Below are 26,458 nucleotides of genomic sequence, written 5' to 3'. Positions count from 1 at the left end.
GGATTCGTTTCTAGCATTCACAAGGACCAAATTGAGGAACTCACTGCGATATTCACCACTTTTCGGAACATTTTTCCCGGACGATTTGTTGTACAGCAGCAGATATTTTGTTCTCTTCCTTAGAACGCGTTCTGACATGGTGTTGACATGGAGCAAATGAGACAGGTTTTTCAATAGTGTACTATTGAAATACTTCAATGCTTTTGCTATACACGTTTAAATTGAAAAAATTCGATTCTATTGGTAGTTAGATTATATAAATCCTTTCACAGATCACTGAGCTATGAGCTTTAAAAATACGAGAAAGGCAAACGCGCCTTATGAATTATCCTTTTTGATACTCGTTTATACCAAACATTTCAGAAAAGTTTAATTTTGAATTATTTGAGACTATGTCACAAAACTGAAAGTTTTATCATAAAATTGTGATCATATTTCCATGTCGGCATGTCGCAAGAATTATGTTGATTCATTAGATACAACAATAGATATTCGCGATCAAAAACTTATCACTCTCTCAGAGGGTAAATTTTGAAAAGGCACCCCAGAGTAAAGTAAGTCGTATTCACGACAAAAATGGGTTGTATAGAGGTACAGTAAAGTAAATTCCGCATAATTCAGAATCACCCCCGATTACGGATGTCTAGCTTTACAGCGATGCAGGCGTGACGGCTGATGATCCCGGGGAACCGAATTTCTACCGGTAAGAACCATTGTTATACAACACAACGAACCTTCATCTGGTACCTTTTTCTGCAAATACACAGACAATCCACCTTCGTCCCGCCCGAGCTCCGCCTCGTAGATGCAAAGCATTCAATTGTGTCGTCCTTCTTTATTTCGGCTGACTGTTGGTTGATTGTTTGTCTATTCTGTTAAATCAATGTGTTCCTCCGAATCGTCGAAGGACATGGAAGCTGTGTTGAGAACATCTTGCGCTTCTGGGTGTGGACTGTTGTCTGTGGGTGGTTCAGTTTCGGACTGTTAGGATTCTGTGAGCCATGGTGGGAAGATTCTTTGAGACGACTATTGTTGTACGGATGATTGCAGCCCTTGCACAGTGGTTTGAATCGACAAAAACGTGAACTTAATTCTCTAACTGCTAAACCGTTGATCCGATATACATAGTTCCTTTGGAGAACTCATTCACAAAAATATACATCGTGATTTGATCACAATAAAAAATGTGCAAAGCCTACCACGATAAAAGTTCATTTCAACAACTTTTTTCGCTTAATAGATAGAAAAACGATGTCTTCTACAAAGTTTTAGAACTTCTAACGAGGAAAAACTTTGCCGAAGAAACTATAGGTCTAACGCAAGAAGTTTCGGATATATGAAGCATTTTCGTTTGAAACTACTTAAAATTAATTTTTTTTACATAACTCTTTTCGCAATTTTTTTCAGTGTCTACTATGTTCGAGACAATTACTAAAAACGTAAAATTACACATTTTTGTTGAAGACTGTGTACGGTTTGGCCTTTTCCCTAAAAAGTTATTTAACATTTAAACTTTTATATACACTAACTTTAACTACTAATAGGAAGCAGGGTCGCAGACTAAAAGGCACATACATATACTTTTTGGAAAGCTTAAACCAAGTAATATAAAGTTACGAAGTGTGTATGGTGGCCTTTTTAAATTGTGTGAATGAGACAACAAAATATAGAGAGCTTTTTTGACCATTTTCATTGCAGAAACATTTACTAAAACGATTATTTTTGGTTTATTAAAAGGAACTTTGTAGGAAATGTTCAACAATTGGAATCGGTCGTTAGTGTAGCTTTGGTGCAATGGTGTTATGATTGAATATAATTTCATGATCCATTCTTGTATGCAATTGAACAAACTAGAGAAGCATCCTAACTCATTAAATTTCGACAAGTTTTACTTTCTTTTAATAGAATATTCCTTATCCGTTCTTTTAAATCCAATACTATTCGTTTCAAGGATGATATCTTACACCATTACCAGTACGCCTAAAAATCGTTTAAATTGAAGTCTTCCGAGATTAATTTTTATCTGTTGAAATGTGTAAGTCTAGCCTGCTTGAAAGGTTAAATCCTTTTTGTAAGACATGATTCTACGAAATACGTTCTTATGAATTAAGCCATACACTGGGAGAAATAATGAAATTCACACGATTTTTAAATAAATAGTACTATGAAATGGACATCAGTTGAATAAAAAATTTGATTCAAAACCATTATCGATGTAAAAATAAATTGGAATACATTAATTTCAATGAATATGACCGTGTATTTAATTGACGCTTAGTTTTACTTTTACAGTATATTGACTAATGAAGCACAGTGAAGTAACTTTATATTAAATGTCCTGCTCCAAATATGCACTGTTGTTGTTGGTGAGAGCAGGGCTGCATATTATTTTTAAGAACACTAAAGAGTTGATTGATAATACAAATGCTGGAGCATTTGGTCGATGATAATATTACAATAAAATGCGTGAGTGGTTCAACGTTACATACAGGCGCACACGGTAAAGTATCAAATCAAATTATGTAAATTATGAGTCTAGACATTTTTTTTAAAGAAAAATGCCTGAACTCGAGTATAAAAACGTGCACAGACTAAGAATAAAGAATAATAATTAACAAAATGTTTGGTTTTAGGGAACTTGTAACTAATCGTTTGCTTATTTCAATTCTATTACATTTTCTACTGAAGTCGGTAATATCTCGCGATTTTTTTGTGATAACGGTTAATAAGATACCTATCAACTTTCACTTTGAAGAGGAATTCCGAAAGACTCGGTACTCGCTGAGAGTAAGTCATAATAGTAAACTATAGTGAAAATTCTTCTCTTTCGTCTGATGTTAAAACTAATGCTCTATTTTTTACACCTCGACTGAAATTTCTTGCAAAAGTTGTTGCCTAAAGTTGAAGATAAACAATTTTATTAATGTAAGTTTTCCTAAGAAAATGGTCAAAAAAGCTCACTATATTTTGTTGTCTCATTCACACAATTTAAAAAGGCCACCATACACACTTCGTAACTTTATATTACTTGATTTAAGCTTTGCAAAAAGTATATGTATGTGCCTTTTGGTCTGCGACCCTGCTTCCTATTAGTAGTTAAAGTTAGTGTATATAAAAGTTTAAATGTTAAATAACTTTTTAGGGAAAAGGCCAAACCGTACACAGTCTTCAACAAAAATGTGTAATTTTACGTTTTTAGTAATTGTCTCGAACACAGTAGACACTGAAAATAATTGCGAAAAGAGTTATGTAAAAAAAATTAATTTTAAGTAGTTTCAAACGAAAATGCTTCATATATCCGAAACTTCTTGCGTTAGACCTCTTCGGCAAAGTTTTTCCTCGTTAGAAGTTCTAAAACTTTGTAGAAGACATCGTTTTTCTATCTATTAAGCGAAAAAAGTTGTTGAAATGAACTTTTATCGTAGTAGGCTTTGCACATTTTTTATTGTGCTCAAATCACGAGGTATATTTTTGTGAATGAGTTCTCCAAAGGAACTATGTATATCGGATCAACGGTTCAACGGCTAGAGAATTAAGTTCACGTTTTTGTCGATTCAAACCACTGTGCCTTGCTGTGTTCTTCTTTGGCTGTCAGTCTTTCGTCGTTTGTTAATATTTGATTCCTCGTCCTCTATTTTTGGTGTTGGGATTAGTAGCTGCGCCCTTCTTTGCTCTTGTCTTTCCCGGATGCGGTATTTAAAGCTGGTTAAGCTGTCGGTTTTGTTCTCCGGGCAGAGGGCTGGTTATCACTGGAGGATGTCATCGCTGTTCGAATGGCTGCCAATTCAGCTAGTATTTTGATGTTGGTGGCCTTTGTTGCTTGAAGTTAATTTTTGAGTTGACTAATTTCCGCATCTTATCTATTCACTAGGTCCGTCGCTTTGGTCCGAAACTGGTTTCTTATTTCCGCTATTCATTTTTTAGCTCATTGATCATTGTGTCTCTAGGATCGGGTGCACCTGCAACTGTCCGGGCATAGGACCGTGCTTGTTGAGCTATATAGCGGACGCGTTATCTAGAATTGTTTCTAGCATGATGTTTGTGACTGATGAGTTTAAAGACGATTGGTACAAGAGCCTGAGAAAGCGGGTAATGAACAACGGGGACAACTTTCCAGACTTTCGATTGACAAGCTGTACAAAAGCTGTCTCTGCAAGGATGAGCTTGGAAACACAAGTCACACATGTAAGGAGGTCGTTCCAAAAAAAGAACGAACCGATATCATCAAGCGATATCATGATTCACCAAAAGCTGCACATCTAGGTTTCTCCAAAACGTGGCAGAAAATTCAGTCTCATTTCTACTGGCCAAAAATGCAGCTAGAGATCGGCAAGTACGTGAGAGATTGTAGTACGTGCAAAGCGAGTAAAGCTCCGAACACTCGAATGATTCCAACATTGGGCCAGCTGAAACCGGTTAGACTGCCATGGGAACTGATCTCGATGGATTTTGTGGGCCCGTTGACAAGATCAAAACGCGGAAACACCGTCATGCTGGTAATTATTGATTGGATTACGGATTGGAAACTCTCCCGTTAAACTATTGAGCAACTATTGAGCAACAACGGAAAGCAGTTTGAATCCATGGCATTCAAATCTTTGCTGGCACGGGACAACATCGTTCACATGAAAACGGCGTTCTACTATCCAATGGTTAACAATACGAAGAGGGTCAATCTAGTTCTCGTAACATGTATACATTCCTGTTAAAAGGGGATCACCGTGAATGGGATGAACAGCTTCCGCCAATTACGGCGGCAATCAACAGTGCCAAACACGAAGTAACCGGAGTTAGTCCACTTACTTACCTTACCTAACAGCTATAGGCCTGGGGTGTCCTTTGCTGTATCAAGCATACGTCTCCACATAACTCGGTCCATGGCTGCTCGTCGCCAGCAACTCAAGGCACGGATGCTTCTGAGATCACCTTCCACTTGATCGATCCACCTTGCTCGCTGCGTTCCTCTTCTTCTTGTACCAGTCGGATTAGATTCAAGAACCATTTTCCCTGGGCTGTCGTCCGACATCCTTATGATATGCCCAGCCCATCGTAGACGTCCAATTTTAGCTGTCCGTACGATAGGTGGTTCTTCTAGCAGCTGTTGCAATTAGTGATTCATACTCCGTCTCCACGTTCCGTCTTCCATCTGCACTCCGCCATAGATGGTCCTCAGTACCTTTCTTTCGAAAACACTGAGGGCGCGTTGGTCCTCTGCCAGCATAGTCCAGGTCTCGTGGCCATAGAGAACAACCAGTCTAATGAGCGTTTTGTAGATGATCAATTTCGTGCGGTGGCGTACTTTTCTCGATCGGAGGGTTTTTCTGAGTCCAAAGTACGCACGATTTCCTGCCAAAATACGTCTCTGTATTTTTCTGCTGGTGTCATTTTCGGCGGTCACCAGTGAGCCCAAATACACGAACTAGTCAACCACCTCGATATCGTCACCGTCTATCAATATTCGTGGTGGGAGGCGCAGTGTTCCTTCTCTAGAGCCTCTCCCTCTCATGTATTTTGTTTTCGACGCATTTATGGCCAGTCCGATACGCCTAGCTTCAGCTTTCAGTCCGATGTAGGTTTCCATCATCTTCTCAAGGTTACGTGTCACAATATCAATATCGTCAGTGAAGCCAAAAAGTTGTACGGACTTTCGGAAGATCGTGTAACTCGTGTCGATCCTCGCTCTTCGAATCACACCTTCCAGGGCAACATCAACATTGAACAAGATACAGGAAAGTTAATCACATTGACGTAGGGACATTGATTCGAAGGGACTCGAGAGCGTCCCACTATTTCGAGTTTGTTTGTATCATTACATAATTTCTATTCTAATTTAGCTATTGGTTGAACTCATGGACGCAGCTGGAATCAGAACTACGTCTTAAAAGGGGCCTTTATTAAATTAAAACCCCAATTTTCTTTATGAAATGATAAATTAGTTTCATGTATGGAAGGTCACGACAAGCGAGAATGTCTCGAACTGGGACATTGGAGAGTCTACCTTGGGTACGCAAAGAATTTATTAGTTGAGATCTGACATCACGATACTCCACGCATGTCCAAACGACATGATCAATATCCCGATAACCTTCTCCACAAGCACAACGATTAGTCTCGGAGAGCCCAATTCGAAGGAGATGTGCATCTAACGTGTAGTGATTGGGCATGAGTCTGGACATCACACGAATGATATCCCTACTCACATCCAGTCCCCTGAACCATGCCTTTGTCAATATTTTCGGAATAATTTAGTGCATCAACCGACCCAGATCATCTTTATCCCAAGAAGCTTGCCAGCTGGAAAGTGTTCTTTGGTGAGACGAGCTATAGAATTTGTGGAAAACAATCGGTCTCTCATAAATTTCACCCTCAATAGCACCACATTTGGCTAAAATATCGGCTCTTTCATTGCCAGGAATGGAGCAATGAGCCGGGACCCAGACTATAGTGATTAGATAATTATTGTTCAATATGTCGTTCAGGCACTGTTTTATTTTGCCCAAGAAAAACGGTTCATTCTTGCCAGTAATGTTTGAGCGAATGGCTTCAATTGCACTCAGACTATCTGTGAAGAGGAAATAATGGTTTGGAGATAATGTGACGATTACACTCAAGCTATAATGAACTGCTGCTAACTCTGCTATATAAACAGATGCAGGTTCTTGAAGCCTGAATGAGGCCGAAACATTATTGTTGAACATACCAAACCCTGTCGCTTCTTCAATTCGCGATCCGTCCGTGTAAATCTCTAAGGGTCCCGGACCTGATGGAATTCCTCCCATATTCATGAAAAAACTATCGTTAGAACTAGCCACACCCTTGTTTTGGATTTTCAATAAATCACCCCTGGCCGGTATTTTTCCTAAAGTATGGAAGGACTCCTATTTGGTACCGATTTGCAAAAGTGAAAAAAAATCAGATGTGTGTAATTATCGAGGAATTGCAATTATCTCCTGCATTTCTAAACTTTTTGAAGCGATAATCAATGAAAAAATGTTTTATCAAGTTAAAAATAGAATCATGGATTTTTTAAGGGTCGCTCGACTAATACAAATTTACTCGAATTTGTCAATTACTCACTGGCTGCTATGGATAAGGGTAATTACATAGAAGCTCTCTATACTGACTTCAGCGAAGCATTTGATTGCATTGGTATACCTATGTTATTATTAAAACTACAAAAAATAGGAACTGGTCCTGCACTACTCAAATGGCTTGAGTCGTATCTGACTGATCGTCAGCAAATGGTTCGATTTAAAGGGAGGATATCCAACCATGTCATAGTAACCTCAGGAGTTCCACAAGGTTCTCATCTAGGCCCTCTCTTATTCATTTTATTTGTAAACGATATATCTCTTATTTTAAAACACATAAAAGTGTTGATTTATGCCGATGACATGAAGCTCTTCCTAGAAATAAAAAGGGATGTAGACAAGGTCGTATTTCAAGATGAAGTGCAAACGATCCATGCCTGGTGAAATAAAAGCCTTTTGAAACGAAACGTAAATAAATGTAAAGTAATAGCTTTGAGTAGGAAAAAAAACACACCAGATATCACAATTAAACTAGGCGATCAAACAGTAGATAGATGTATCAGAATTAGAGATCTAGGAGTAATTTTAGATAAAAAGTTGACTTTCATCGATCACTATAATACGATAATAGGCAGAGCTAATAACATGCTTGCATTTATAAAACGCTTCAGCTATAATTTTTGAGATCCTTGTACATTATATTACATTAAAACATTATATATTGCATACGTAAGGTCTTTACTTGAATATTGTAACATTGTTTGGTCCCCATTCTCAATCACTCACAAGGAACGTATAGAATTAGTTCAAAAGCAATTCCTATTATTTGCACTCCGTAAGTTAGGTTGAGCAAGATTTCCTATACCATCATACAAAGCTCGTTGCATGCTCATTGACATCCACACACTAAAAGAGCGTCGAGAACAATTAAGGGTTTCATTCATTCATAACATCGTTACACATCGGGTTGATTCATCTGGACTTCTGTCTAAACTTAATTTTTATATACTTTCCCCGAGCTATATTCTATATTAGTCATAATCGTAACAACTATGCTAAATTTGGCCCATTAAATCGAATGATGTCAACTTATAATAAGCATTGCAGAGCAATTGACTTTACAATGACGACAGCCCAGCTCAAACAATATTTTAATTCAATACGACCTAGGTCTTAGAACATAATGCAAATGCACTAATGTTTATTTTAGAAAATATCACACGTGCTAAAGTGTAATCAATACTATGTAATGGTCTACTATAGTTTGACAACAAATAAATAAATAAATAAAAAACATTTTCTCAGAGTCAATATGCCTGAACTTACTTGAAAATATTTTTGGGATTTCCGCCGAGCGTAGATGGTCCGGGATTCCACGCACTTCACGCTGCATGGATGTATCGAAAAATAAAGTTGAGTCAGGGGCATTCAGGATGCTGACACGGATAGAAATATATCTCGATTGGTTGATTTCCTGTGACATGTGGTTAAAATATACTGTCATGAATTTTGTTTGAGATCGAAGCTCGAATAGTCGTTCGAAATTATTAATTACCATGGGATTCAGCATCTCACATCTTATTAGCAGGCGTGATGAAAGCTCCCAAAATCAATCTTTTAATGGAAGAACTCCCGCCAGAACAGACTCATTGTATGTGTCGAATGCATGCAGCCTATGGCAATTCGCAAACAACGGTACTGAATTCGCTCCAGTTTGATAATATGAGAGTTTGCAGCGGAACGAAAACAAACGCATCCATATTCCATCACTGAAAGTATCGTTGTCTGATACAATTTTATTAGATCTTGCGGATGAGCACCCCACCAAGATCCTGTTATTGTTCGAAGAAAATTTACTCTTTGTTGGCATTTCGTTATCAGATACCTAATGTGTCCTCCCCACGTGCATTTGGAAGCGAACCACACCGCGAGGTATTTAAAAGTTGAAACCTGCGCGATCATTCTTCCCATCATATGGAGCTGAAGCTGCGCGGGATCATGCTTTCTTGAAAAGATAACCATCTCTGTTTTCTCCGCAGAGAATTCGATACCCAGATGAACAGCCCAAACGGACAAGTTATCTAAGTTATCTTGCAATGGTTTTTACAGTTCAACAGCTTTGGGTCCAGTAACTCAAAACACTCCATCATCTGTCAATGGTCTTAGTGTGCAGTGGGTTACTAGAGAGCTGTCAATGTCATTCACGTAAAAATTATAGAGGAGCGCACTGCGACATGAGCCTTGCGGGAGACCCATGTAGCTAATTCTGAATGATACTAAGTCGCCATATGAAAAGTGCATGTGCTTTTCTGACAAAAGGTTGTGCAAATAATTATTTATAACCGCTGGAAGTCCATGTTGGTGGAGCTTGTCTGAGAGAACATCAATGGAAACTGAATCAAATGCTCCTTTAATGTCTAAAAATACAGATGCAATTTGTTGTTTTTGAGCGAAGGCAATTTGGATGTCAGACGAAAGTAATGCAAGGCAATCATTCGTCCCTTTATTTCTACGGAAACCAAACTGAGTATTTGACAACAAACCGTTCGTCTCGACCCAAGTGTCGAGACGTCGTAGAATAATTTTTTCGAACAATTTTCTAATGCAGGACAACATTGCAATGGGTCTATATGAGTTGTGATTGGAAGCTGGTTTACCCGGCTTTTGAATGGCGATAACTTTCACTGACCGACTTTTTGCAAAGGAAAATTTGATTTCAGAATTTTTCATGCATCTTTTGCAACGATGCATGAAAAACTCATCCGCTTTGATAATGTTGTGTAACGTTTAAGTTATTTTGAGCTTTCAAGATGAGCATACACTGGAAAAATACATCTAAATAAAAACAATAGTTGGAAAACGTTCATCAAAATACAATTCATCAATATCGGCCTCACTGCATAGCCACGAACCGCTCTGTCGTAAAAAAAACGCAAGCGGATACGAACTATCGCACAGTTGTCAAACTGCAAAAAAGCGGTAAAGCGAAAAGAAAGAACCTGAAGCTGGGAAGAACCATTTTCAGTCAGCAGTCATTGCAAGCGGATGCTTTTTCTGCTCCGCAAAAGAAAAAAATGATTTCGTGCGGTTTACCATTGCTCGCTGCGACGGAACGTGCTAACGAGAGCGGACCGTGACGAAGCGAAGTCGATTCAAGGTAGGCAGCAATAATTTGACCACATTGCAAAACTAACCATCGGCTCTTTGCAATTCAAGTAAAGACACAACCGCAAGATAGGAAACCTGTGTTCACAAGTACGGCAATTACGAATTTCAGTAATCGAGATAGAGCACACGCAACAGATTCCCCTAAAAGGGGAAGGAAAAAAATAACGCGAAATTACATGCGTGCAAAGTACAATAGATCCTACGTTTCAGGGTCTTAATGCGCAGCGGCAAATCACGATCCAAGAGCCAAAAGGATGGTCAGGCTTAAGGAAATGTGTAGAGCTGGATAGCGAAAGAAGTGCTTTGAGTTTAGAGAAAGAAATTGAGGAGGCGGAAAAGTAGATTGGAGTACATGCTCGAAAATATATAAGCAATATGAAACGATACACAACATGATTTTATTTGGGCTAGTTGACTTTACGTCGCCTTGAGGAACGAAAAATCCGATTTTACATGTCGCAGTGGACGAAGCATGGTTTGCTTTTTTGTTATGGGCGACTTGATCTATGCTGCGTTCCTACAGCAGCAGTTTGTAAAAACTTTGAATGCAAAAACCGGATAAATACATTTCTTTGGGAAGAACCGGTTAAGTTTTTTCCGGTTTTTGTATTTAAAGTTTTTCTGTCCGGTTCTTGCAACAAAGTTGTTTTTAAACGATTCTCGCATTGCAAAATCCATGTCCAGTTTTTGCTCTGAATGCTTTTATCCGGGTTTTGCGTTCATAAATACTTAAGGGGAGGTAGGGTCTAACACTTTTGAAAAATCATTTATTTTTTTCTTTATATTTTTTTATAGTAAAACATTTCAAGAATATCGGTACAAAACTCTGCAAGTTATGGGCTTTTATCTTTGCTAATCTCATGCTGCGAAGAAGTAAGAGCTCGGTACATAGGCCCAAGACTTCTGCTTCGATTGACTTAAAAACTTGACGAAACATTCTTGAAATATTTCATTACAACAAATTATAAAAGAAAAAATATGATTTTTTGAAAATGGTCAAATATTTTAACGGGCTCCCTTGAGTAATACATTGTTTCCATTGATTTTATAAACAAAACACTTTAAACGCTTTTTGCTCGAAAGCAGGTTTTGAAAGTCCGTGTCCATCGTCATTCAAAAACTACTGCACAAATTTTGTTCAAATTTTGGCACACACTTTCTACGTATAAAAAACCAGTTTTCCTTTTTGTTGTTTGTTACTTTGGGGTGGTTTTACAGCTTCACTTTGAACACCACCAAAAATTCAACAGATTAAAATAAAATCAAACAAAAACGTTGGGGTTAAGAAAAACTTCTACTCTAACTATACTACTTTGATTTGTTCACTTCTGATTAGCCTGCGCTGAGATACAGTGGACACCGCAAATCATGATTTTTCAGAAGCGTCTTCAAAAATACCTCTTCACCGACTTATTTCTCAATATTTTTCCACGAAAAAATTACAAAATGTTGTTCGAAGGATGCTCTTTGTCATGCAAAACATTTGAATTTATTCTGTTAAACGATAATTGTGAAAATAAATCGCAAAAATTATGATTTTTGTCATCATTTAGAGCCCCCCCTTCTCCACCTCCCCCCCCCCTCCCCACTATCCCTTTAACGGATTTTCCAAACTAAGTTGCACTTATCCGATTTTTGCTTTCAGACGTTCATATGTTTATCGACGCCACAAGAATAAACGAAACAGATCAAACTACAGGAGAATGAAAACAGATTTACTATAATCCCTGAAAAAGCGTAATGAAATTACTAGCGCCAACTAATATACGCACATTCAAACACTAATATTATGCCCTGCTATACATTACGTGAATTGCTTACCTGATGCAATCTGCAATGCCATTGAATTGCATTTCTCCTTCCGCTTTTTTAATAGCCTGAAGCCTAGTTTTAATTACATCGAAAGGGTTTACGGCCAATGCGGCCAAAGATCCAGCTACACATCCGCTAAGAAACGAACACCTAGAAAAAGTATTTTATATGAATTAACATAACGAACGAAATGCCGTTGACATGACTCTCATCGGAAAATATGTTAGCCACTTAGTATATTTTACTTAGAATTTCATTCGTTTTTTATTGAATGTTTAAACCGTCTTAAAGAAAGAAGTTATAGGTTCCTTTGGACGTAATAGTGAACGACCAGATACCGGTATTTCGAAACGCATTTTGCGTTCTTCATTAGTGTCTTTATAAGTCTGTTGAATAAAATTTGCTGTGGTATGTCTTTTGTAGTAATGTAGGCAGATCAAATTCGGGTAATAACTGTTTATGTACTTCCTTTGTTTCTTTTTTGTGTATCTTCGCCAGCGATTAGGCAATAATCCCTGTTTTTTAACTTTCGTCAAGATTTGCCATGAACAGTTCGCATATAAACGGGGACAGACTTTTTCATACTTTGCTTTTCCATGAACTGTTGCTATGTTGTTGAAGTAACAAATCTTCTAATAAATTGATAGAGTCTTTTACCGGCATGCTTGGGAATAAAGCGGTTACATCGAAGGAGAACATTACTTCAACTTCTTCAATTCCCCCTAGGTTCTGAAGTACACAATAAGCAAGAGTTTGCTAGCCAACTTCAGAACTCAGAGGAAATTGAAGACGATGAAATAATGGTCTCCTCGATGTAACCGCTTTATTCCCAAGTGTACCAGTAGAAGGTAAAAGAGAGAAATAGAGAAAGCTTCTAATAAAATTTGAAATGGTAGCAGAACATTTTATCGATGATCATGAAATTTCTACAAATGACATAAAAATTTTAAAACAAATTTCCAATCACGACCAAGACAACAAGTTTTCCTGGCTCGTCAGGTTGCTACCTGCCACAAAAAAACAAACATAGGAAGTACGTAAACAGTTACTACCCGTATTTGATCTACCTACATTACTACAAAAGACATACCACAGCAAAGACACTAATGAAAAACGCAAAAAGCGTTTCGAAATACCGGAATCTGGTCGTTCACTATTACGTCCAAAGTAACTTATAACTTCTTTCTTTAAGACGGTTTAAACATTCAATGAAAAACGAATGAAACTCTGAGTAAAATATTCTAAGTGGCTCACATATTTTCCGATGAGAGATATCAAGCCCTGGTACTGTTTCTGAATTAGTTGATTTCAATAGCTAAACAACAAAAATAACTAATGAATTAGTCGAAATTCACACTTTGTTATGTTAAAAAAAAACTCATGTTTTCAGAGAATATGTTTGGTTGGCGAATGTCCTGGAAACATAATTTTAACCATTTAGGGGTTAGCCAAATTTTGTGCTAGGGCACATAACCGTTTTCATTATTTTTACGTTTCGTCTTTGACTCATCAGTGCAGAGCAGTTCAAATTGAACTGCTTAGTGCTAAACTCAGCAGTTCAATTTGAACCGCTAAGCAGACGTAAAGTTTCTGCTACTTACAGAACACTTTTTGTTTTGCAACGAAGTGCAATGTCTTTTTTGGCGTGCCGAACGAAAACGTGTTTTCGACTATTTCTGGCCGATGCAGGTATGGTCATTTAGGGGTTAGCCAAATTTTGTACTAGGGCACATAACCGTTTTCACTATTTTTACGTTTCGTCTTTGACTCATCAGTGCAGAGCAGTTCAAATTGAACTGCTTAGTGCTAAACTCGGCAGTTCAATTTGAACCGCTAAGCAGACGTAAAGTTTCTGCTACTTACAGAACACTTTTTGTTTTGCAACGAAGTGCAATGTCTTTTCTGACGTGCCGAACGAAAACGTGTTTTCGACTATTTCTGGCCGATGCAGGTATGGTCATTTAGGGGTTAGCCAAATTTTGTTATGTGCCCTAGCACAAAATTTGGCTAATCCCTAAATGACCAAATCTGCATCGGCCAGAAATAGTCGAAAACACGTTTTCGTTCGGCACGTCAGAAAAGACATTGCACTTCGTTGCAAAACAAAAAGTGTTCTATAAGTAGCAGAAACTTTACGTCTGCTTAGCGGTTCAAATTGAACTGCCGAGTTTAGCACTAAGCAGTTCAATTTGAACTGCTCTGCACTGATGAGTCAAAGACGAAACGTAAAAATAATGAGAATTTTAACTCAAAACGAATTTTTTGTTGGCCACTAATTGTGTGGTAAAATAAGAAAATTTGAAACTGTCTGTCACCTTTACTGCTGAAAGACAGCACGAAGAAAACAAAAGTAATAGTGACTTTATTACCAAGTTTATATGCAAAAATTCATGAGAAGTGTCAAAGCAGAACCGCGGCGGGTGGATAAAGTGAAATGCATAGCTGGATGTCGTGAATACGAATAAAACTGGCACGCTTCCTTCACACTTCCGAATATCAGTTAGTGGATCGTTGTGTGAATCGTGCTAGCATTCCCTTTCTTCACTACTAGAAAACGACGACGCACCTACACTAAAGTATAAATAAGTTACATCAAACATTCTGGCACACAATTAAATATTGAGAAATATTTACATGTGCCTCCAAGCGTAGTAGCTTGAGAAGAAGCAGATTTCATATCCAACTTCATATACTTGCTCGATCGATGAATGAATCGTACTATACTTAAAATAATCGTACATATACTTGCTCGATCGATGAATCGATGAATTTATTATTATCTTGTTTTGAGGTATCTATATTGAAACAACTATCATCGGCGTATTTTTATGAAAATAAAAAAATGGGGCGTACTTGATTTCTTAATCCGCATAGAACCAATAGATATATTCAGAAAAACACTTTTTAAACAAATGTGGATTTTTAGAGGTGTTAAGCAATTTATTCCTTTTGCAACATTTAAATCTGTATTTTTCAGGGGAAATCAAATACAGATTATTCTATATGTGACAACACTGCTTTGCAATATTTCGAAACGACAGACAGTATAAAAATGTTTTCTACTTCAATAATTTCATTTTCGCATTGCGTGAGAGGGTTGCCCGTCGTAATTGAATATGTTAGTGACGATGCAAACTTTTTCAACTTCCATTTTGATTAATCTGATGCTTTTGGTAGGAAATGGTTAAAATTCATTTAATTTCCAATGATCTAAGGGATTGAAAAGTGCCTTGAATTGTCACGATTAGCACCTGAGATGGCTCAGATCAGACAGGTTTTTCAATAGTGTACTATTGAAACACTTCAATGTTGTTGCAATACACGATCCAATCGAAAAACTTCGAATCCATTCGTAGTTATTTTATAAAAATCCTTGTTCAGATCACGGGACTATGAGCTTTCAAAATACGAGAAAGGCAAACACACGTCATGAGTTTTCCTTTTTGGTACTCGTTCATACCAAACATTTCAAGAAAGTTAATTTTGAATTATTTGTCATACCACTGAAAATTTTACCATAAAATTATGATAATATTTCCGATGGCATGTAGCAAAAATTAAGCTGGTTCGTTTTATACATTTTCGATCAAAACCGTATCACTAAGTTGGTGTTGAACAGTCGTCCGCACCGCACGCGAACAGCTCTTGGCTCCTTAAAAAATTTTCTGGCTACCTAAAGTTTCATTGATTCAAGGCTTCAGTCTTTTTCAAGGCTACCTGAATCACTAACAGTCTTTTTGAAACCTAACGATTAGTAAGCCTTTCTCAAGGCTTTACAAAGAGTGATATTCTAATATAATCAGTCTTTTTCAAGAAATCATCAGCCTTTTTGAAGGTTACCCATTCTTCGAACCAATCAGTCTTTATTATGACTACCACAACTAACATAGCAATCCTGCTCTGACTACCAAACCAGTCTATTCGAAGACTAAGCCTTGTCAATTTAAATTCTTCAAAAATGCCTGCAACATGCCTAAGGTTAAAAATAATGCAATACGAAAGAAATCCCAATCCGTTATTTGTTTTGATATTGGGTTGCAGAATTCAAATAATTAAACGAACTGCATGACAAACATTTTCTTATCCACCTAACCTTTCTCATATTACTTATATTTTCAAAATCTTGAATAAAATAAGAAACTTTCTTTGGGTAAAAACTAACATAACATTTTTAAGTTGTACACAGTTATGTGAAGTTAATGAAAATTATTCTTTATTTTGCGACATCGCACTAAATGATTAAACACACTTTATGCTATAGTTCTGAAACCGGAAGTCGGACCCGTATGAAATTAACACTTCTAATACCAAGCCTAAAAAAGTTACGCGGAGCACCAAGCCTCAAAAAAATTGGAGCTGTGACTTTGAGCGGGAGCGGGTCATATCGCCGAAAGCCATTTCGCCGAAAGTCGTTTCGCCGAATGCCATTTCGCCGAAAGTCGTTTCGCCGAATAAGTCAGTTCGCCGAAAGTCGTTTCGCCGAAAGGGTCATTTCGCCGAAAGGGTCATCACGCCGAAAGGGTCATTTCGCCGTAAGGGTCATATCTCCTGCATGTTATGTCTCCTGTACAACTGATGTGGCGCAGCCACATAACCGAAGCCAAGATGGCTCGGCGGCTTTATGCGCCAGCTGAGTCGGCCGCCGACCCGCCAAACCTGTAACCGCCTCGTTTGCCCGGTCTACTCAAAGCTAGGTTTCTTTGCTTTAGTTAGGTCCGAACGAGCGGTAGCGAACTACTTTCTGAGGTTCATGAATCAATCTTTATTCAAGAGTACAACAATCAATCATTATTAAAGAAGTACAATGGTAGGTTAACAAAACGGGCGTTAACGCTATCATCTTTCGTTTGTCTTTAATTTAAATCAATTCTAATTACGATTTCAGGATTCGGCGAAATGACCCTTTCGGCGAAATGGCTTTCGGCGAAATGGCATTCGGCGAAGTGACCCATTCGGCGAAATGTCATTCGGCGAAATGTCATTCGGCGAAATAACCCTTTCGGCGAAATGACTTTCGGCGAAACGGCTTTCGGCGAAATGGCTTTCGGCGAAATGGCTTTCGGCGAAATGACCCTGATCCCTTTGAGCTATCATAGCTCAGTTGTTACTTGACCCATTTCGATAAATTTCACACCCCCGAATTTTGTGAAGTTTGTATATTATTTTAAGTATATCATTATTCACGATCGTTTAAGAAAAACTAATGAAAATCTGATTTTTCCCGTGCCAAGTTTTTTTTCAAGCTCAAAATGTGCCCTATCTGCCCCCTTCATGCGGCAGCTGCATCGTGAATCGGATATTGAGTACCTCAACTTTACCGAGTCATAACTTTGTTGTTAGTCAACCGATCTTCAAAATTTGTTCACCATTGAAGGTACTTCTTCCAGAAATAAAATGCACTGAAAAAAAACTGAAAAAGGGTTGTCTACCGTAAGTTATAATGAAAACTGTAGATAGATGAAAGAAGAAAAGATGAGACTTTTTACAATGATCGTAAATATCTCGAAATTCAAAGCGATGACCTATATATTTTTACACATCATTCGATTGCTAGTGATACCAGCTACAATTTTCGCTCAACTACCACTCCTGCACAATCAAAAGAAAACACTAAGAAATTGATCAATTTATAAATATATATATGAATTTTTCTTTTTTTTCACATGTTTGTATATAACTCAAAAATTAAAGCGATGACATGTACATTTTTTTATTCATAATATTGGAATCAGTACCAGAAACAATGTATTGATGACCAAAATTATATATCCGTTCAAAGAAGCTCAAGAAATTAGGTACAAATACAGCGAATTTCTATTATTGGGAAAATTTTGCCAAACAAAATCAAATCAAAACTTCAAATTTTATAACATATTTTTTTTTATTATTTTGGTTGGAAATTTATTATGAACAAAATTTACAAAAAAACTGAAACTTGGATTTCACTGAAAATTTTAAAAATTTTAGTAAATAACCTAAAACTCTAAAAATAGTTATATTTTTGTATTGGACAATAGATCTAAACAATTTTATGCACAACCCAAACGCAACTGATAACTACTAAAATTCAGATTTTGTTGTAGGTTTGCCGTAGAATCTCAAAAAATAGGTTAAAGATCAGAAAATTTAAAATTTTCGAGTTAAATTGCATTGCACAGTGGTCCGATCCACAATTTAGGGGGACAAAAACATTTGTGGCTTAACCTTATACTTTAGAGCTATGATGTCTTCAAAACAAATGATCAGTGAAGATAAGCCATATGTCGATGTACATGGTATTAGGATGGCTCTTATTATTAAGGTGATGCAAAACTTATTTTCTGGATGTATTGAGAAAGAGGACTGCATTCTTAGGCAAAATTATAGATAAACTTATATAGAGCAGCTTTGCTGAGGACACCATAGTAGTATCTGCAACGGTTTTAGTGTTACAGCTATTTTTAAGGAACAACTTAGGGTGTTCCTCAAAAAACAGCTCTAGCATTTATATTTTTCTCTTTTTGTATAGGTATCTTTGATCATCTTTTAGAGTGTATTAAAACCAATTTTTTAATGACTGGCGTATCCAGGTAGCGTTTTCTGAACCGAAGTTATGAGCAAAACTAGTTCAAACACAGGTTATTTTTAAACTGCTATATCTAACATTGAGGCAAACTAAAAAAAATCCGTTTCTTGTATTTGAAAGAAAATATTTTCGAGCATGTTTATAAAAAAAGGCGGAGGTGATATTTAAAAAAAAATTTAAATTATGTTCTAACATTGGGTTTTTTGATTAAAAAATATTCGTATCATGTAAGTCATTTATTAGCTATATATGAAAACAAGGTATTTTTGACTTCTAAAGCGTCAAATTAATTCAAGTGCATATTCGGGAAGAAATCGTTCTGCATTCTTTTGGGAATGCAGAATGGTGTCGCTTTTGTAAAATCTCTAAGGCCTCTCGATGGTTGGAGGTTTTATCAACCGTGCAGATCGTTCAGCATTCTTTCTGGGATGCAGGACGATTTATTCCTTTATGTTTTGTGCTGTTTTCACACCTCACCCATTTCTCAATTCCCTTCCATGTTCCTTTTATCCTTCCCTTCCCATCAGGAAGTTGATGAAAAGCTACGGCAAGGCACGAATCACCAAATAACTAGTGGAACATGTCACTTGAGCCAATTAGTTCTGATAACATAGGTGCAGAGTTTCATTCAGTAAAAAGTATTCAAACGAAGAGGTTGTTTTTCGAGACGAAGACAACTGTAAGCTGTAAATAGATTGGTTGGTTGGTGCTAATCGCAAAGGCTGCTGCAAAGCCAATATTCGGGGCGATTCCAGTTTCATAAGTACCTGAAATAGTCGAACTCACTTCACTTAGAAAGATGGCCTAACCGAATTGAGAACGGTTTCATTTTGTAGGTTACACTAGTTCGTGCACTAGCTTTCATGTTTTTCAAAAATCAAATAAAAATGTTTGAAGAAAACATTTTTCATATGAGAAAGGCATCATTACACAACTAGGTGGATAAAAACAAGTTTCACTTAATTTCGTGTGATTTTTTGTGCTAAATTCAGAATTCTATTTTTTTCTGAATTGTTTACTAATAGAAAATTCAAATAATTCCGATATAATTGTAAGTTTGTGATATTTAAATTTTAATATTCTATCGATTATAATTGATGTCGTTTAGGATAGCGGAAAATTTAAGATATATGTTTTTGTTCTTAATTGCTTGTAAAACAAAAATCAAGCAACATTTTTTTGTCGTGAATACGACTTACTTTACTATGGGGCGCTTTTTCAAAATTTACCCTCTGAGAGAGTGATTAGTTTTTGAACGTGTATATCTCATGTTATATCTAATGAATCAACATAATTCTTGCTACACGCCATTGGAAATATGATCACAATTTTATAATAAAATTTTCAGTTGTGTGACATATTCTCAAATAGTTCAAAATTAAACTTTTCTCAACTGTTTGGTATAAACGAGTATCAAAGAGGATAATTCATACGGCGCGTTTGCCTTTCTCGTATTTTGAAAGCTCATAGCTCAGTGATCTGTAGAAGGATTTATATAATCTAACTACCAATAGAATCGAATATTTTCAACTTGAACGTGTATTGCAACAACATTGAAGTTTTTCAATAGCACACTATTGAAAAACCTGTTTGATTTAACTCATGACTGCACCAGCCAATCAGAACGCGCGACGTCTGCTTCTGTACAAGAGCATCCATATAAAAGTTGAGTGGTTCATTTTTCCTACCATTTGCTGAGCACCTGTTCCCGAAACAAGACACGAGAGCAACATCGAGGACCTGTCGTCTCACAGTTTCCCGATCTGAATGCACGAGACACAATGACACCGAAAATCGATAGAAAGGCAGCCAAAAAGTCCAGCAAGGCCCATTGCCGAAACAAGAATCACACGAGAACCATCTCAGATCTCAATATTTCCTACCAAAAGATTCATCAAGATGGAAGTTAAATTAATTTGCACCGTCACTAACACATTCAATTACGAACGGCAATGCGAAAGCGAAAGTGATGATTTTGAACACATCAGTATACTAGTATACTAATATGCCGTGCGAAACAGAGTTGAACATATGAAAGAGATGAACAAATTGTTAGAACAAATGTTTGCTTGATTTGCGCATTCTACTTTCCAGGCGTATCAAAACTGGCTAACCTTAAAGCAATCCTAAATATTTCTTTATCATAATTATGTGGTCGTCCTAAAAAGGACGGGGTTTTCATCTCCTCGTCGTTACGGATGGCCAGCTGCAGATGGCGGGGGATGATTTTCGTTTTCTTGTCACGGGCAGCATTACCGGCCAATTCCAACACTTCGGCAGCCAAGTACTCCATCACTGCCGCCAGATAGACCGATGCACCGGCACCGACACGCTCTGCGTAGTTTCCCTTCCGGAGCAGACAATGGATTTTGCCAACTGGGAACTGCAGACCAGCACGGTTCGAGCGGGACTTTGCCTTGCCTTTAACTCTTCCTCCTGTGGGCGTGTGTCTGCGTAAAAATTCCACAAGATGCTGTTAACAGCTCGACAGTCAATTCAGTATTACTGACTGCCGCTCTACTAACTCTCTCTTTTATATCGTCTCATTATTTCCCGTTCTGCGAAGGGGAGGTCCGTACACCGTTACCAGTATAAAATGAAATGTGATGTGAGAAATAGCGTCATTTAAGTTAAAGCAGCTACTCTGTACGTACGAGACACCGTCAGAACGATGGCACCGAAAACAGGTAGAAACGCAGATTTGTACCGTCACTAACACATTCAATTACGAACGGCAATGCGAAAGCGAATGTTGAACACATCTTTATACTAGTAAAAATCGTGTCGTGTAAAAATATGCCAAGCGAAACAGGGTTGCCATATATACAGGTTAATCTGTATTAGTATTATTAGTATTATTATTATTATTATTATTATTATTATTATTATTATTATTATTATTATTATTATTATTATTATTATTATTATTATTATTATTATTATTATTATTATTATTCTTAATATTATTATTATTATTATTATTACTATTATTATTATTAGTATTATTATTATTATTATTATTATTTTTATTATTATTATTATTATTATTATTATTATTATTAATGATGATTCCATTGATAGCCCCTTTTCAATGATGGAATTTTCCATAGCACTCATGTCTTGTAACAATAACGCTCCTGGGTTGGACAGAATTAAATTCAATTTGGTGAAGAATCTGCCCGACCTCGCAAAAAGACGTTTGTTGGAATTGTTCAACAAGTTTCTTGAGCAAAATATTGTTCCACCTGACTGGAGACAAGTGAAAGTTATCGCCATTCAAAAGCCGGGGAAACCAGCTTCCAATCACAACTCATATAGACCCATTGCAATGTTGTCCTGCATCAGAAGATTGTTCGAAAAAATTATTCTTCGACGTCTCGACACTTGGGTCGAGACGAAAGGTTTGTTATCAGATACTCAATTTGGCTTCCGAAGAAATAAAGGGACGAATGATTGCCTAGCCTGACATCCAAATTACCTTTGCTCAAAAACAACAAATGGCCTCTGTATTTTTAGATATTAAAGGAGCATTTGATTCAGTTTCCATTGATGTTCTCTCAGACAAGCTCCACCAACATGGACTTTCAGCGGTTATAAATAATTATTTGCACAACCTTTTGTCAGAGAAACGCATGCATTTTTCACATGGCGATTTGGCAACATTCAGAATTAGCTACATGGGTCTCCCGCAAGGCTCATGCCTCAGTCCGCTCCTGTGTAATTTCTATGTAAACGACATTGACAGCTGTCTCGTAACCCCATGTACATTAAGGCAATTGGCAGATGATGGCGTGGTTTCAGTTACTGGATCCAAAGCTATTGATCTGCAAAAACCATTGCAAGATACCTTAGATAAATTGTCCGTTTGGGCTGTTCATCTGGGTATCGAATTCTCTGCGGAGAAAACAGAGTTAGTCGTCTTTTCAAGAAAGCATGATCCCGCGCAACTTCAGCTTCATATGATGGGAAGAATAATCCAACAGGTTTTGACTTTCAAATACCTCGGGGTGTGGTTTGATTCCAAATGCACGTGGGGAGGACACATAAGGTTTCTGATTACAAAATGCCAACAAAGAGTAAATTTTCTTCGAACAATAACAGGGTCTTGGTGGGGTGCTCATCCGCAAGATCTAATAAAATTGTATCAGACAACGATACTTTCAGTGATGGAATATGGATGCGTTTGCTTTCGTTCCGCTGCAAATTCTCATATTATCAAACTGGAGCGAATTCAGTATCGTTGTTTGCGAATTGCTTTAGGTTGCATGCATTCGACACATACAATGAGTCTTGAAGTTCTGGCGGGAGTTCTTCCATTGAAGGATCGTTTTTGGGAGCTTTCGTCGCGACTGCTAATAAGATGCGAGGTACTGAATCCCCTAATTATTAATAACTTCGAAAGGCTAGTTGAGCTTCAATCTCAAACAAGATTCATGACAGTATATTTTAACCATATGTCACAGGAAATCAACCCTTCAAGATATATTCCTATCCATGTCAGCCTCCTAAATGACCCTGACTCAACTTTATTTTTCGACACATTCATGCAGCGCGAAGTGCGTGGAATCCCGGATCACCTACGCTCTATGGAAATCCCAAAAATATTTTCAAGTAAGTTCAGGCATATTGACTCTGAGAAAATGTTTTACACGGACGGATCGCGAATTGAAGAAGCGACAGGGTTTGGTATGTTCAACAATAATGTTTCCGCCTCATTCAAGCTTCAAGAACCTGCATCTGTTTATATAGCAGAGTTAGCAGCAGTTCATTATAGCTTGAATGTAATCGTCACATTATCTCCAAACCATTATTTCCTCTTTACAGGTAGTCTGAGTGCAATTGAAGCCATTCGCTCAAACGCTGCTTGCAAAAATGAACCGTTTTTCTTGGGCAAAATAAAACAGTGTCTGAACGACATATTGAATAATAATTATCAAATCACAATAGTTTGGGTCCTGGCTCATTGCTCCATTCCAGGCAATGAAAGAGCCGATAGTTTAGCCAAACGTGGGGCTATTGAAGGTGAAATTTATGAGCGACCGATTGCTTTCAACGAATTTTATAGCGCGACTCGCCAAAGAAGACTTGCCAGCTGGCAAGCTTCTTGGGATAGAGATGATCTAGGTCGGTGGATGCACTCAATTATTCCTATAATATCGACAAAGGCATGGTTCAAGGGGCTGGATGTAAGTAGGGACTTCATTCGTTTGATGTCCAGACTCATGTCCAATCACTACACGTTAGATACACATCTCCTTCGAATTGGACTTTCCGAAACTAATCATTGTGCTTGTGGCAAAGGCTATCGCGATATTGATCATGTCGTTTGGACATGCGTGGAGTATCGTGATGTCAGATCTCAACTAATAAATTCCTTGCGTACCCAAGGTAGACTATCCCATGTCCCAGTTCGAGACATTCTTGCTTGTCGCGACCTTTCTTACATGAAACTTCTTTATCATTTCATAAAGACAATTGAAGTTTCAATTTAATAATTGACCCTTTTGAGGGTTAGTTCTGACTCCTACTGCGTCCATTAGTTCATCCAATAGCAAAATTTTAATAAAAATGATGTGCTGATACAAACAAACACAAAATAGGTTACGAAATCAACAACAAAATGTATAAAAATTTAAACTTATCTTATAATTTAGAGCAGTTAATCGCTTGGTTCAAATAATGTTTTTAAGTAGATTTAATAATAAATAACGAAATAGCTAATGTGATATTTAAAAATTAGGAGGAATATGTTTTATCAAACTCAAATCGCTGTGACTATAGTAGTTTATATAAGGTTAAGAATTCTATGTAAAAGTGATGATACGGCGAAGAAAAACTTATGTAAATTGCCTTAAGAAATAAACGTATTTATGAAAAAATTATTATTATTATTATTATTATTATTATTAATATTATTGTTATTATTATTATTATTATTATTATTATTATTATTATTATTATTATTATTATTATTATTATTATTATTATTATTATTATTATTATTATTATTATTATTATTATTATTATTATTATTATTATTATTATTATTATTATTATTATTATTATTATTATTATTATTATTATTATTATTATTATTATTATTATTATTATTATTATTATTATTATTATTATTATTATTATTATTATTATTATTATTATTATTATTATTATTATTATTATTATTATTATTATTATTATTATTATTATTATTATTATTATTATTATTATTATTATTATTATTATTATTATTATTATTATTATTATTATTATTATTATTATTATTATTATTATTATTATTATTATTATTATTATTATTATTATTATTATTATTATTATTATTATTATTATTATTATTATTATTATTATTATTATTATTATTATTATTATTATTATTATTATTATTATTATTATTATTATTATTATTATTATTATTATTATTATTATTATTATTATTATTATTATTATTATTATTATTATTATTATTATTATTATTATTATTATTATTATTATTATTATTATTATTATTATTATTATTATTATTATTATTATTATTATTATTATTATTATTATTATTATTATTATTATTATTATTATTATTATTATTATTATTATTATTATTATTATTATTATTATTATTATTATTATTATTATTATTATTATTATTATTATTATTATTATTATTATTATTATTATTATTATTATTATTATTATTATTATTATTATTATTATTATTATTATTATTATTATTATTATTATTATTATTATTATTATTATTATTATTATTATTATTATTATTATTATTATTATTATTATTATTATTATTATTATTATTATTATTATTATTATTATTATTATTATTATTATTATTATTATTATTATTATTATTATTATTATTATTATTATTATTATTATTATTATTATTATTATTATTATTATTATTATTATTATTATTATTATTATTATTATTATTATTATTATTATTATTATTATTATTATTATTATTATTATTATTATTATTATTATTATTATTATTATTATTATTATTATTATTATTATTATTATTATTATTATTATTATTATTATTATTATTATTATTATTATTATTATTATTATTATTATTATTATTATTATTATTATTATTATTATTATTATTATTATTATTATTATTATTATTATTATTATTATTATTATTATTATTATTATTATTATTATTATTATTATTATTATTATTATTATTATTATTATTATTATTATTATTATTATTATTATTATTATTATTATTATTATTATTATTATTATTATTATTATTATTATTATTATTATTATTATTATTATTATTATTATTATTATTATTATTATTATTATTATTATTATTATTATTATTATTATTATTATTATTATTATTATTATTATTATTATTATTATTATTATTATTATTATTATTATTATTATTATTATTATTATTATTATTATTATTATTATTATTATTATTATTATTATTATTATTATTATTATTATTATTATTATTATTATTATTATTATTATTATTATTATTATTATTATTATTATTATTATTATTATTATTATTATTATTATTATTATTATTATTATTATTATTATTATTATTATTATTATTATTATTATTATTATTATTATTATTATTATTATTATTATTATTATTATTATTATTATTATTATTATTATTATTATTATTATTATTATTATTATTATTATTATTATTATTATTATTATTATTATTATTATTATTATTATTATTATTATTATTATTATTATTATTATTATTATTATTATTATTATTATTATTATTATTATTATTATTATTATTATTATTATTATTATTATTATTATTATTATTATTATT

General features: G+C 34.4%; 1 protein-coding gene across 5 annotated transcripts in view; it reads right to left on the bottom strand.

The window, feature by feature from the left end:
* LOC131433743 (mitochondrial glutamate carrier 1-like) overlaps positions 1-26,458 on the bottom strand; it is a 461,990-nt gene that overhangs the window by 77,733 nt on the left and 357,799 nt on the right. For all 5 annotated transcript variants that reach the window (XM_058600327.1, XM_058600328.1, XM_058600329.1 and 2 more), the window contains one exon: positions 12,021-12,161. In XM_058600327.1, the coding sequence (XP_058456310.1) occupies positions 12,021-12,161 (141 nt within the window). The remainder of the gene's footprint in view (positions 1-12,020; positions 12,162-26,458) is intronic.

This window comes from Malaya genurostris, chromosome 3 (genome assembly GCF_030247185.1).
Source record: "Malaya genurostris strain Urasoe2022 chromosome 3, Malgen_1.1, whole genome shotgun sequence".
Taxonomy (NCBI): domain Eukaryota; kingdom Metazoa; phylum Arthropoda; class Insecta; order Diptera; family Culicidae; genus Malaya; species Malaya genurostris.
The sequence above is the reverse complement of the archived record's forward strand: the minus strand, read 5'-3'. Positions and strand labels throughout refer to the sequence as shown.